At 40.6% G+C, this 13140-nt stretch overlaps 1 protein-coding gene across 1 annotated transcript in view; it reads right to left on the minus strand.

The window, feature by feature from the left end:
- hhip (hedgehog interacting protein) overlaps positions 1–10062 on the minus strand; it is a 32565-nt gene extending 22503 nt beyond the window's left edge. Inside the window, exons 1-3 of the mRNA XM_029503082.1 lie at positions 9757–10062; positions 5772–5964; positions 1440–1581 (exon numbers count right to left, since the gene is read on the minus strand). Coding sequence (XP_029358942.1) covers positions 1440–1581; positions 5772–5964; positions 9757–10035 — 614 coding nt within the window. The 5' untranslated portion in view covers positions 10036–10062. The remainder of the gene's footprint in view (positions 1–1439; positions 1582–5771; positions 5965–9756) is intronic.
- Between the last annotated feature and the right edge of the window lie 3078 nt (positions 10063–13140).

Raw genomic sequence — 13140 nt, forward strand, 5'->3', positions numbered from 1 at the left:
TGTCCCCTATATGTGCTCCCCTATATGTGGATGAATAGCACACCAGCCATGAAAATTCCAAAACATGCAGTATATACAAACAAGGGATAACCCACGCCCTGAAACGCAAGACGCACACACACGCATATGCACTGCATGGAAACATCCATAAATAATTAAATTGAGTCGGCTTGGAGGTGTCTGTCTCTGTGTGTGTGTTTTTGGGGTGGGGGGCAAAAGACAACATTTTGTGGGTCATCGTGTGGCAAAGTACATAGGATGTTGAGAAAAAAAAAAACAATCACTTGGCAAGTATTCATACTAAATGTCTATTTATTTATGAAAGTGTTTGGCAAATACAATCTATTGTTTGTCATCTCTTCCTCTTTTTAGACTGAGAACTGGCAAACCCGTGCTTGAGGGTACCATTAGCTTATGATGGGGAAGTCCCTGTGGGGGGGGGGGAGCATGTGTGATAGAGTTGGAGGGGTGTTGAATCCTGTTTTATGGAGTAATCTCATTTTAAAGGCCTTTTCGATGAATAATCTGTTTAAATATATTGTAGTGTGGTTTGGTGTTGGCCAGCATTCTGGGTGTCTTTTTACCTTAGATGTGGTCATACCTGAGACAGCGAGTCTCAGGTGTTTTTACTTGTTCAGTGACTTTTGGATATAGTTATTTTTGTTTTCCTTAGTTATTTTGTTGGTTTCCCAGGCTTGCATACTGTTGTACATACTGTTGCACAGGATAGTCGCTCTCCGCTAGTAAATAAATAAACCTAAACTGCGTAACGGAATTTATCTCAGTTTTTCAGTCACCTTGCATACTCCATATGTGTGTTGTGCAAGGACTTCATGAGCATTTCAGCTTTGTGTTGAAAAAAGGCTATAATATTGAGCAGTAGTTAGGAATTTTTACAATCTATGGCAAAAAGAATAAAGAAAATTAAAGAATAAAGCACAAAAACAACAGATATGTAGTTGGCTCTCTGTCTCTTAGAGGTCATTTGACTGAATATTGGTTGCTGCTATTCAGATGGACGTACTGCCTAGCCTTTTCGCCTAAGGGAAAACAAGAGATGAAAGACATGCCCCCATGGACAAAAGGGCAAAGCCCTCTGTGATGTACAGACCATTCAAGTGAGGGAGGCAAACAAAATGATGCAGGATAAGCATTTTCATTATGTGAAAAAAGCTGAGCAAAAGCAGTCTGGACAAACTCTAGGATTAGAGAAGATATGGCACGGCAGTTCTGAGTAAAGTTGTTTTGATGATGAGATAAAACTCATAGTTGAATGTCATGAAACTTGAACTTATAACTATTAATGAAACTAAAGTTAATTTGGCTTAAAAAAAAACAAAAACTTTCCAAACATAATTCAAAATAATAATTTGAAAATCTTCCATAGTGTGACTGAAACTTCAAATGGAATAAATCATGGTAAAAATCAGACTACGAACCTGCTGATATCTTCTATTTTCTCATCTCCCAAGTAGTTGGAATCTTGCCCTGGTTGCTTTCGTTGAAAATCTGGAAAGCATAGACTGGAGTCCCTCCTCCCATAGTATTGGCAGAACTCATCCACATCAGCTTGGAACAGTTCTAGCGAACAACATATGCAGACATACACAGAGGCGCTTACACTTACTGTACTGCAAAGCATGAATACAAGGATAAATGACTTCAAGAACTGGGCTTACGTTGCCAACTCTACCTAGAAAAACAAATGAACATTCTCCTAATGTTTTATACTTTATGTAGCGTACCATAGATGTACTATATCTGTGTGTCTCTGTATGTACATAAGTGTGCATAGAGAAGATGAGAGGCAAAATGAGAGACAGAGGAAGAGAGAAAGGATGTGATGTGCTTGTGTGTCAGGGAGGGCTGGAGTTATGCTTGATGAGCCAAACCAAATTCTGGCTAGACTGGGCTGAAATGAACAAGTGAAGAGAAAGTGGGCCAAACCAAATGGATCACAGATCACACAGGTTTCTGCAGTGAACTATGCCTCCTTAAGAGAGCAAATAGATTGCATTTGCAATTTAGTTGCAGTGTCATTATTTCGATTTATGAAATGATGTTTGCGCACTCATACAAATTCATTCTCGTAGGGAAAAAAAAAACAAAACTCAGTTTCTGTCTGTCTGCAGTCTTTTGGGTAACATAAAAGACAATGATGAGGTTGGATTTGCTCCAGCTGGAGGATCCCTCCATTAAATACTAGAAACTTTTGATTGTTAGAACTAATGTGTATTATCAGTGTACCCAAGCAGCCAGTCTTTGATGAATTTACAGTTTATAAAGTTATATGCAGCGGTACAAAGCAAAGAATTTGAAACACATCCTGGCAAAATTGGGGTAGGATCAGGTCTGTAATTTTCTCCTTCAACAAGACATCATATTTCCCTTATGTCTGGCAAATAAACACTACATATACAGAAAAAAAAACATTCTGCTCATCCAGCTGGTTTAAAGGTTCTTCTCACATAGCCTGTACACACCTCATAACAAATCCAATCAAAATAAGTTGCACATCAGTGCGGGAAAATCAAATAGGAAACACTATCATAGAAAGGCTGAGAAACATTTATATTTCCACAGATTTTTAAATGATTAGTGATCAATTTGTCACTCCCATTTTGTTCTTGCTATACCCACAAGTTAAGGTATACAACACCAGCCAAACACGTCAAAAGGTCGTTTCATTGTGGTTTGTTATGTGGTGGATGATTGATTTCACTTTACAAAACTGTGTTCATTTAGTGAATTGGAACTTACATCTTTTCATTAATCCCTCAATTGTTGTGCAATACTGAGTAACACATGGACACAGCATGACAAATGAAATTATCAGCCAATTAAATATAAAGGTATAAAATAAATGTTTTCAGGCTAAAGATATTCTTTGCTTGTATTGCCAGACAAAGACATTATGCTCCCCAAACACTGACTTCTACTGTATTCTACTAATTCATTTCGTCAATTTAAGGTAAAACTGACCCGCGTATGACTCCTTATTTTCCTTTGGTCTGTTTCTTTACCTAAATGTTTGATTACTAGAGCCAAAACTGATCTGCATCAAAAAAGTAGTCACACACAGCTTTGTTTCCAGTCAGTGCAGTAACAACATTATTCTCAGCAAAAAACAGCATGCAGTGGGTCTCAGAGGCCTTTTGCGACCTAAAAACAATTTTGCCAATATTGTTTCCTTTTCTCAGTCCCTCAGAGGGAAGAGGAGAGCAAATACACCAGTGATAAAAACACAAACAGGACTCTCCCTGTACCTCCTTTCATCTGCCTCTCCTGCCACACACCAACCGCAAGGGGTTACCACACCAAATACTAGAGGTGATAGGATATCCCCTCAAACATCTAAACACAACATGAAGATCAAACACACAGAGAAACACACATACACATCTCTGGCTATACCACCCACTCACTTGTGTCTGCAGTTATCTTAACCATGCTGGTTGGGGACCTCGGGTGCAGGGTGGGGGGATGAGTGAAGAAGGGAGAACGACATAAGAGAAAAGTAGTGCAGGAAAAGTGGGAGGCCTCAATGCAGAAGTGAGAGTCAAGGCAGTAAATGTCTTTACGAAGAAATAGGGGCTAAGTGGACGACCCAATCAAGGGCCAGTGGGAAGTTTCAGGGGAGCAGGATGACAGTTATGGATGCTATAAAGGCTACTGTTTCATTTTAAAACTTTTGGCCAGCCATTTTGAATTAACAAGAGTTAAGGACTTGCCATATTGTCTGTAATGTGTGTAGTTATATTCAGTGTTACCACATTATATATTTAAAAATGGCAGAAGTAAAATTTGATTGGAGAGGGTAGGAAAAATGTAGTAAAAGAAGAGAAGGGGAAGAGCGTGCAAAAAAAAAAAAAAAAAGAGCAATACAAGAGGATAGCAAGAAGTGGCGAGAAAGAGAAAGACAGAACTCTGTCCATATTCCCGGTTCCCCAGCACTAAAGTTATACTTCCATCTGGTTATCTTCCAAGGCAACCTGGGTGGCCCACCCTAAGTACTTGACATCTTGATGCACTTCAGCAGTTTTACATACACACAACCTTTGTAGAAAAATAAATGTGTCATTCGTCACCACATATGCTGATCTGTGGAGGGTTGAGGGAGGCTGAGAAAGGAGGAGTGCGACAGTGAGCAAAGGGAGGGGGGATTCCTCTCTGGATTCCTCTGTGGAGCTTTTTTGGTTTGACTCTTTGAGTCCATATGTCTGTCAGCATATGAGAAAGTAATGTCATTCCAGACATCTAGTCTTCTTCTTCCTTCTATCTGTCCTCTGCAGAGTCTCCTCGCCACCATTGCTGATTCAAGTGTTGTACATGGTATGCCAGCAGGCCATTAGATGCAGACTTGGATGGCCTTGGATGGAATGTATGTGTTTGATATTTGACTAGAGCTGCAGCATACCATGTGGGTGGGTTGCAGACAAATGTGTTTGAAACTGTTCTCTGTTTGCAAATCTCAGCAGATCTAATCAGTTTGTGGCGACAGAGATTGGAAGAAGACTTGGCTGGAGGAGAAAAGACAGTCGAAAAGTGTTTGATCATGGTTGGTATGCGCTCTGAAGGCACAGGTAAAGGGGGTTTTGCATCCCTTCAAAGAAAATTGTTCTGAAGAGCAAATGCTTTCAAAGGGCAGTAGGGTTCCTATCATTTAACAGTTCCATATCCACAAGGAAAGCTGTTGTATCAATGAACATTTTTTCTCTAACGCGTGGATTCTGCTCATTGTCAAGAGACAGCAAGGGTCAGCAAAGCATCACTGCAACTATGTCTAGATTGCATTTGAACTTCAATGAAAGCAGAATGATAGCAGAACACCAGACACGGGTTTTTCTGCAGGGGGCAAGTACCGGGCAATCACATCTAGACCACAGCATCCTAAATACAGACTCAAAAAGTCTGGTGAATGGTATCCAGGAACAGGTCATAAAATAGTTCATTTTGCTCTCGTCAAGCGTTCTGGCACAATGGTCAGCATGGACTTTTGTTAGTGCAAGTGAGAAATTTGTTCTCACGACAGCCTTTGCAAATTAAATAATTTCCATTTACATGTCAGGAAATGCCTAAAATCTGTGTATTGTTACTACACTCAAGGTTTTCAAAAAAGTTAATATTTGCAAATTTATGCTGCTCAAAATAAACACCCATGATCCAAACAAACTCAACAGAAACAAGAGAATAAAACTTTCTACACCTGGTGCCATAAACACAGCTAGGCTTAATATTGCAAAATAAAGAGCACAAATCCTCATCAATTGTTATCTACTATTTGACCAAATATACTGGATCGCTCTGCAGTCAATCAGAGATCAGCTGTTGTGACTTAATAGGCAGTAAGCCAATTTGCTGTTACATTAATGTACAAAAGTAAAGTGAGGAGGAAGGCAGCGAGCAAGCAAACTGCTGAGACAAGCTCAGCAACAAATGGAGGTGAGGTCAGATGAGGTAAGAGCTGGATAAATAAATATTCACAGACCAGACTACTGACGCACCACTTCTTGCATAAGTCCCAAAATCGGCCAGTTGTACATATGCAGGCTTAGTCTCAATGAGAAAAAACATCCAATGTTAATTCATTCATTTACAGTTAAATTTGCATATAGAGCAGTCAGCTTCGTGTCAAATGTATGAAAGAAACAGGTCACATATGTAGTTTAACTTCATCTTACCCGTGGTTATGTGTTGGCATGCACATCACTGGGTAACTAAGGAGTTATAATTCAAGTTGTATTCTTTGTCATTATTATCACTCCATTTACCTGATATGTGCCCTCTGCAGGTGTAGTAGAACTCACGGCAGAAGTCCTGGCAGAGCCGCGGCAAATCTGGCTCCCTGTGTGGCGTCTTATCCATGTCCAAGGAGTGGAACAACACCTGGGCATTGGGGGAACAGCGTGCACACTTGATCTCCTCCAGGAGACGTCCACATTCTGTGTTGTTGGTGGAGAAAATCTGGAGACCACACACAACAAGAGCCAATGCCTGATTAAAATGGTAGGCTGTTAACTTTCACCTTTTTGTTTCGCGTTGTACTTGCTAACCAGCATGTAGATTATGAATATCTGGACATTTTGCAATATTAACGTTATAAATATTACACTTTAAACCACGGAAAGTTAAGACTGTAGGGTGCGTTTCAAAACTTCATTATCTTTAATTCCTGACAACTAAAGATTTTCAAGGAGCATGACAAACAATTCCAGTGAGTTCAAGTTACCTTTTAAAGGCAATATATGCCCATTAAGTTATATTTGTATATTACACCCCGTGTCAGGTCAATTAATGCTTTCAATTAAATGTTTAGGCTTTTCCAACAGTAAAAAACAGATGCCTTAGCACTTTTCAGCCCTCACCAGGCTGTTGCAATTAATAGCTCTAAATTAGCCAGGTACCACACAGACACACAAGGATCTCTGCTCAACAAAATTACTCTCAAGATAAAACTGAACATTTTCATAGTAAGTGTATGTTAACAACACACAACCATCATATGTGACATATGTGAAGTGTGAAGCAACATGAGATTTTGTAAACCTGCCTCCTACTGCCCAAAATATGACTTCATATGCCACTTTGAGTGTTAAACAACAATATTATCATGGAGTCTGTTTATATTGTATATTATTGACGGATTTGACAAGCGGTTTTCAGGTGGTGTTGTGCAAAAGCCTTTTTTTCACAACATTATTTGGAGATTGAAGAATGAGGAAGGAGTCAGTCACTGGCACAGCGTGAAACTCAGCAGCACCTCTGCCGTGATCTGCATGGACACATCACGGTTCACACTGCGAAGGCTCACTGAATTTTCACTGGTAATGGTGGTGTTGACTCTTTCCTAATAATGTTTCTGAAATTTGCAGTTCTTACAATTTCATGTACACAAACTGAATTATATCAGTCACAACAAGTGGAAAATTAAAAGCTGAGGTACACTGATATTTTCACTTTTTCTATACTTTCTTAACAACATAATGTAACATCATAATGGCACATCTGTAATATCTACTTCTGCATGCTTTGATGTGCCGTTATACACTGAGGTTGGAACACCCTGTGTGTTTGGAGAAATAAACAGAGAGATTTCATTCACTCATTCACTACCTGCTTACTCAAGTTCACAAACAGTTGCAAAGTAAAATTATAATTCCCATGTCTGACAGATCTCAGGGCATGAAATGAATGAAGCCAAATAAGAGCCTCAAAGCCTAACTTTGGGTCATTATGTGAAAGTACACAAAGAGTTAATCCAAAAGAAATTAGCAGGATTATTTACATAACAAATTAGCTATATTAAAACACAATGTAATCTGTTTTAGGTCAGGAGCTGTGCTGCTTGGGCAGTCAGGCAGGCAGGCTGGTAGTGCTTTGCTCTGTGTGAGGTCCATGTGTAAACACCAATTTAGAGATAGACAGACACATCATTCCCACTCTGGTATCAACAAATTAGCAGTCTGTCGAAGTCAATTACACCAGCGGTCTCAAGGCCAACATATGGACGCCTTACACTTTACTCTGATTGCAGAACAAACTGCAACTAAGGGAAAGATTTTCTGTTTAGAAGTTGTACAGATCTGTGTTTACCCAACAGGTGGCGGAACCCCTAGCAATACCCAGAGGGTCTGCTGGAAAATATACGGATATACACAGAGTAAATCTTTCAGCACAAAAGGCTGTATACAAAAATAACTAAAGAGGGACAAGTTAATCTGTGCTTCAGTAAATATCCAAACTGAATTCTATTTTTGCGCTGCATTTTATTGAACTGTTGACATTTTACTCAAAAAGGGAGCTCCAGGCTGGCTATGACCCTGTATGTGTTGTGTGTTCCTCTGTCTCCATGCCCTTTACACTCATGCCATGTAGTGTTGTGGGCATGCCTGCTCTCCTGCTCTAAATTGCCCATTGATTCTGTGAGCCATGGGCTGGCACGAGATCCATGGAGAGTAGCATTTGTGTTCTCTCAGCCATGCCCTGTGTCCATATGTTGCTGGGATGGGCTCCAATGTTGCCATCATCCAAACCAGAACAAGTAGACCTTTGTTGCCTTTTGCTGAATCTGGGCGAGTATGGTTTTCAAAATCAAAAAGAAAAATTGCAATGAGGCTCAGCTGTTTTACTTCTGCTGACAACACGCTAGAATGGGGCGAGAACTGAGCCATAATCAGAAACAAGGCATTAGAAAATAAAACTGTCATTAACTTACTTAACCTCACTGTAGGCTGCAATGCATAGCTCCACATGGAAGAACAGCTGTTTCAATCTTGTTTCCATCATGGCCTTTGCCAGTGTACTTGCCAAAATAAACATGTAAATATGCAATTCAATACTAGGAAAGAAGAAGAAGAAGAAAAACATTCTCTTTGAATTGGAAAAAAATAAAATAAAAAATAAAAAATCTGTGATGCTTTGCAAACCTCATATTGTCCATCACTGTGAGAGAGGGGAGAGAGCACTGATGTAGGCAACGCTAAGCTTTGACAAAGCACTTGTCCTCAGGGAATAGGTTTAAGTTGGTTGGCAAGGGGATATAGTGAAGGACACACACCCTCTCAAAGGCATTAACACTTGGACAGGGGTGATGACTGGGAGAGAGTGATGTTCTCCAGCTTCTCCCATTAGCGAAACTAACAAACACAATAGTGTTGTTGTTATTCTTTTGCTATAATCAGAAAGGGCTCCGTGTGTGGGCAGTGTAGTGGGGAGGAGGAGAAGTCGAGTTCTCCTATTCACCCCCCCACCGCCCCCCACCCCCTTTTTATTTGCATGACTTGAGCAAATTAAATGATGCAATATGGCTTTTTGTCGCAACACAAAGTAAGATACCACCCAGCCACTGAATGTTTCGAGGAGCGGTCCGGTGAGGATCCAGCGGATTCCGCCGCAAACTAAGCGGACATACAGTCGCGTTTTTTTTTTTTTTTTATTTTATTCCCACCCCCAGCGCACACACACACACACACACACACACACCATGGGAACTGAGCAGAAGTTTCAACCTCAACCTCACAGGCAATTCAAACACTATTAATCACTCCTGGTCGATGCTGCAACCATCAAGAGCATGAGGTAATAAAACAAACAACAACAACAACGTTTAGCAAACGTTTAGCTGCTGAATGCTAACTGAAGAAAAAAACCACCTAAACAACCAACAACATGCAAACAACCCGCTGCCAATGTAACGATCGATCCACTTTGATATCCTTTCTTCAAGTATTCAGTTTTTTGTTTTTGTTTTTTGTAAGTGCAGCCGAGTTCCTACCTTTTCCAGTGGACAGTTAAACTAGTAGCCATTACTCCTGACAGTTAGCGGCGGAGCGGCGAGAAGCGACGTAAATCTGCGAGTGATTGCCATGGTAACGGCGAAGGGCATTGGACACGCCGTGTTAGAGTACAGCGAGAACAGCGAGGCAGCGAGATGAAGCAAAATAAGACATTTTCCCTAAACAGGTGGCCCCCCGTGGGGGAAAAGATAGGTGTGACACTATAAGAGAAAGAAGCTGATATCAGGGCAAGATACGGTCAACAGTGTGAAATGTGGATTTAATAAGGCTGAGCCTACATTGGTAATAACACACACAAACGACTTTTTCATGCGGAAAGAAGCAGCAGCAGCAGCAGCATAGCCCCCCCAAAGACCATCCCCAATGTCACCGGCAATACTGTCAAAAGCATCTCCTGAGCTGGATTAGATGCACAAGAAAACAACAACAGTAAGGAAAAGGTGGAGAGACAGCAACCTACCCGGGCATCCCTGCGGTGCAGTATCTGATACGCGGCTCTCTTGGTGGGACAGCAGGAGACGCGGGGATACAACCTGTGGCAAACTTCTCCGCTGCTGCTGCTGCTGCTGCCGTCAAGCAGCACCTTTCGCTCCCGTTTCTTCAGCCGCTTGGGCAAGCTCCCGTCGTAACATCGCCTTCTCCTAGGGCTAATTTCTCCCCTCTCGCCGAATTTTGCGTCTCCACATTCCCAAACGTTGATCGCGATGGCCAGGACGAGCACAAATTGCAAATGCTTCATGCTTAGAAAAATTTAATTAACCCCCCCACCCCCCAGAGGAAAAAAAAACAAACAAACAAAAAACCCCCAAAACTTGAAAATACAACAAGAGCTAAAAAAAAAAAGGAACAAAACACGAGATGTTGAGATGTTATCCTTCTTTCAAAACAAACTAACAAATTAAGCAGTCCGTTTAAGATTTATTTGGTTATTTGGGTTATTGCTCTGAGATCCAGAAGCCGGATACTTAAGAAATAACAAACATGCTTTTTTCAGAGCAGGTGTCCTAAAATATTTGGTCCCTGCTATAAAGAGGTCTTTAAAAATAAATTATTGTCGCCGCTGCTTAGATAGTATCCCTCAGATGTTTAAAAATTAATAACAAAAACAAGATACTAATACAAACACAAACAAACAACAACAAAAAAAAAGTCAAACCCACAAAACACCGTGTATTTCAAAAGAGACGTTCCTTTCAGATGTAATTCCTTTTCTTTTTTTTTTTTTTTTGAGCCCAGCAAAGCGGCGTGGGCATGCACGGGGTCAAAAACGTATTGGAAAATAAAAGTTGTCTCTCACTAAAGTCCTCAAAGCGCTCACATGTTTCCCCGTGCTCTTTCCTCCTTCTTTTTAACCAGCGCGCGAGAAGAGGAGCGAGCGCGGTGACGTAGGATTGCGCGGGAGCGCGCATGTGGCCGCAGTCGCGTCCACGTCGAGGTAAGCGGTTACCTGGCAGAGCTGAGTCCCGCTGCTGGGATCGGTGCGCCGGTAAAACTCTGTCACTCACAAAAGAAGAAGAAGAAGAAAACAAGTCTTGCCCAATCATACATTTATGACGTAGACACATTATAATGATTTATTGTGATTGGTAACTGAAAAATAACAACAGGCTAAAAGTACACAGGGCTCCCTAATAAATGCTTATTAGCCATGTAAATCCCATTGTTCTTTTCTGCTTTGTTTTTGGCATCTGAAAATGTTCTCTTTATTGGAATTCAGTTCAATACAGTTAAAGTCTGAGACACTTGAAATATACTTGAGTATTGTATATGCACGTTCTGATTCATTTGAATTGGAGAGTGTGTCCAAACCTTGTATTGCTACTATATATATATATATATATATATATATATATATATATATATATATATAGAGAGAGAGAGAGAGAGAGAGAGAGAGACAGAGTCAAGTAAAATACATATAAAGTGAAGAATGAGCAATGCATTTGTCAGTGTTCTTTAATAACTGACATTTTGCGAGAGGCAATGGATATTTCTGTGAGGAACAGACATGATCATAATGGGAAATATCATGTTACATCACAAATTGTGTTATGGGTGTTTGACTTTGTTTCTAAATATGGTCTAAAATGTTTATTCTGGTGGCCACAGAATGAAAAATGACGTGTTGAAAGCAGTGCAAAATTGGTTATGTGAATGAGTCACTGTGACCTGATGCCCAGCAATTTGTTGCCCTACACTTGGACACACATCGGGCATCTTAATTTGGTTCCTAGTAATACCAAACCAAATGTAGGACAATTCCTCTTTCATTCTCATTCCAAAGGAAAGTCACATGATAGCAATCCTAAAGGGAATGTCCACTATGGCAATTAGTGGAGAAACAAACGCTCTCCCGTCCTTTTCTGGGGATACTCAGAGAATCTGAAATCAGTTACATTAGCGGCACCTGTTCTTACTTGGGGGTCTCCGGCCCTCACTAGAGCCCCAGCTCAGCTTATCTACAGGAATCTGGAGCGGGTGGAATCCAGGAGGGGTTGGTTTGATTGTGGGCAATTATGGAAATGACTGTGTGTGCTATGAAGCCATGGCAGGCCCTGCCAGATCTGACCCCCCACCCTCTACATTCTTTACGTTACCCAACTGGAAACATTTCAGGACCAAGTATAGCCAAAGTGCTACTGCTATATTCCGAATGTAAAGAAAAGAATCAGCAGGACCATATGCAGAGTGGGAATCTGCCACCACCGACACTTGAGCTCGAAGCAGAGAAAAAGAATATAGCTGCATTGTCGAACAGCGTGAAAACATGTGGGATGCAGCTGTGGAGCAGAGAAGAGTACATCTGCAGGGAGAGATAGACCATTAGAGAGAATCACAGCTCAACAGAACCTAAGCTGACACAGTCCACACAGAGTCACCGGCTCTGATCAGAGCCCTATCTTGTAATATATACTCTTTGGATTTCTAAGAAAAACGATTTAATCTATATATTTTTGGCCTTATTATATTTAATAAGTAAGTATAAGTCAATTTCGGGCATGCTCTAATTTAGCTACTTGGGATCATGCCTGTAACACAATATTGATCTTAATAAGATATTTGCATTATAATTCCCAGAAAGGAAACCACCTGTTGGGTCAGTAGGGAAATTCCTATGCACTGAGAGGATATCCCAGAGGATGATGGTTGGGTTTGTGTGCGACCGCATAAGGATCAACAACATGGGTCTGGACGCCTACAGGCCTTTATTGCTGCCTCCACTGTTTCATCCAGTTTTCTCTACCTTTGTGCATTGTATTGTAGCCATTGTTCATAGTTTGCTTCAGTGACGTATGATATATTTTTAGGTGTCAGCTTTCAACCATGAATATTGCACTTAAAAGGCAATACCTTTTATTTACCTTTTTTTACCTTTTAATATCATTCATGAGTTGGCGATTGTCACGCAATTGCTGTCTTTACATTCATTCAGGTATACAGAGCATTGATTGCAGTGAGCAGAAGGTTTGCACTTACGTTACTGATTAATGTTTGGATGAGACAGATTGATGAGGAGATACATGAAGCATGAAGTTCATGTATTTGGCAGAGATCTCTCAATAGCAATTGCTCTGCTATTTAAAATTTGTTACAAACCACCATACACCGCTCAGATTGAATTGTAATTCCTTTGGTAATCACTTTGACTTTTATTTAGTGCCATCATCAAGTTTTATTATGAGATTCTGGCTCCTTTACAACTCTCAACTTAAAACCAGCAAAATCACAACATCAGCGGTCATTGGTATTCTAGTGTTAAACGTTAAATGTGAAATTGAATTTTCGTACCCGACACTGCAGTCTAAGTGATGATGTCAGCGGCCAGCGGCAGGTCTGCACCATT

This window comes from Echeneis naucrates, chromosome 1 (assembly GCF_900963305.1).
Source record: "Echeneis naucrates chromosome 1, fEcheNa1.1, whole genome shotgun sequence".
NCBI classification, from domain to species: Eukaryota; Metazoa; Chordata; class Actinopteri; order Carangiformes; family Echeneidae; genus Echeneis; species Echeneis naucrates.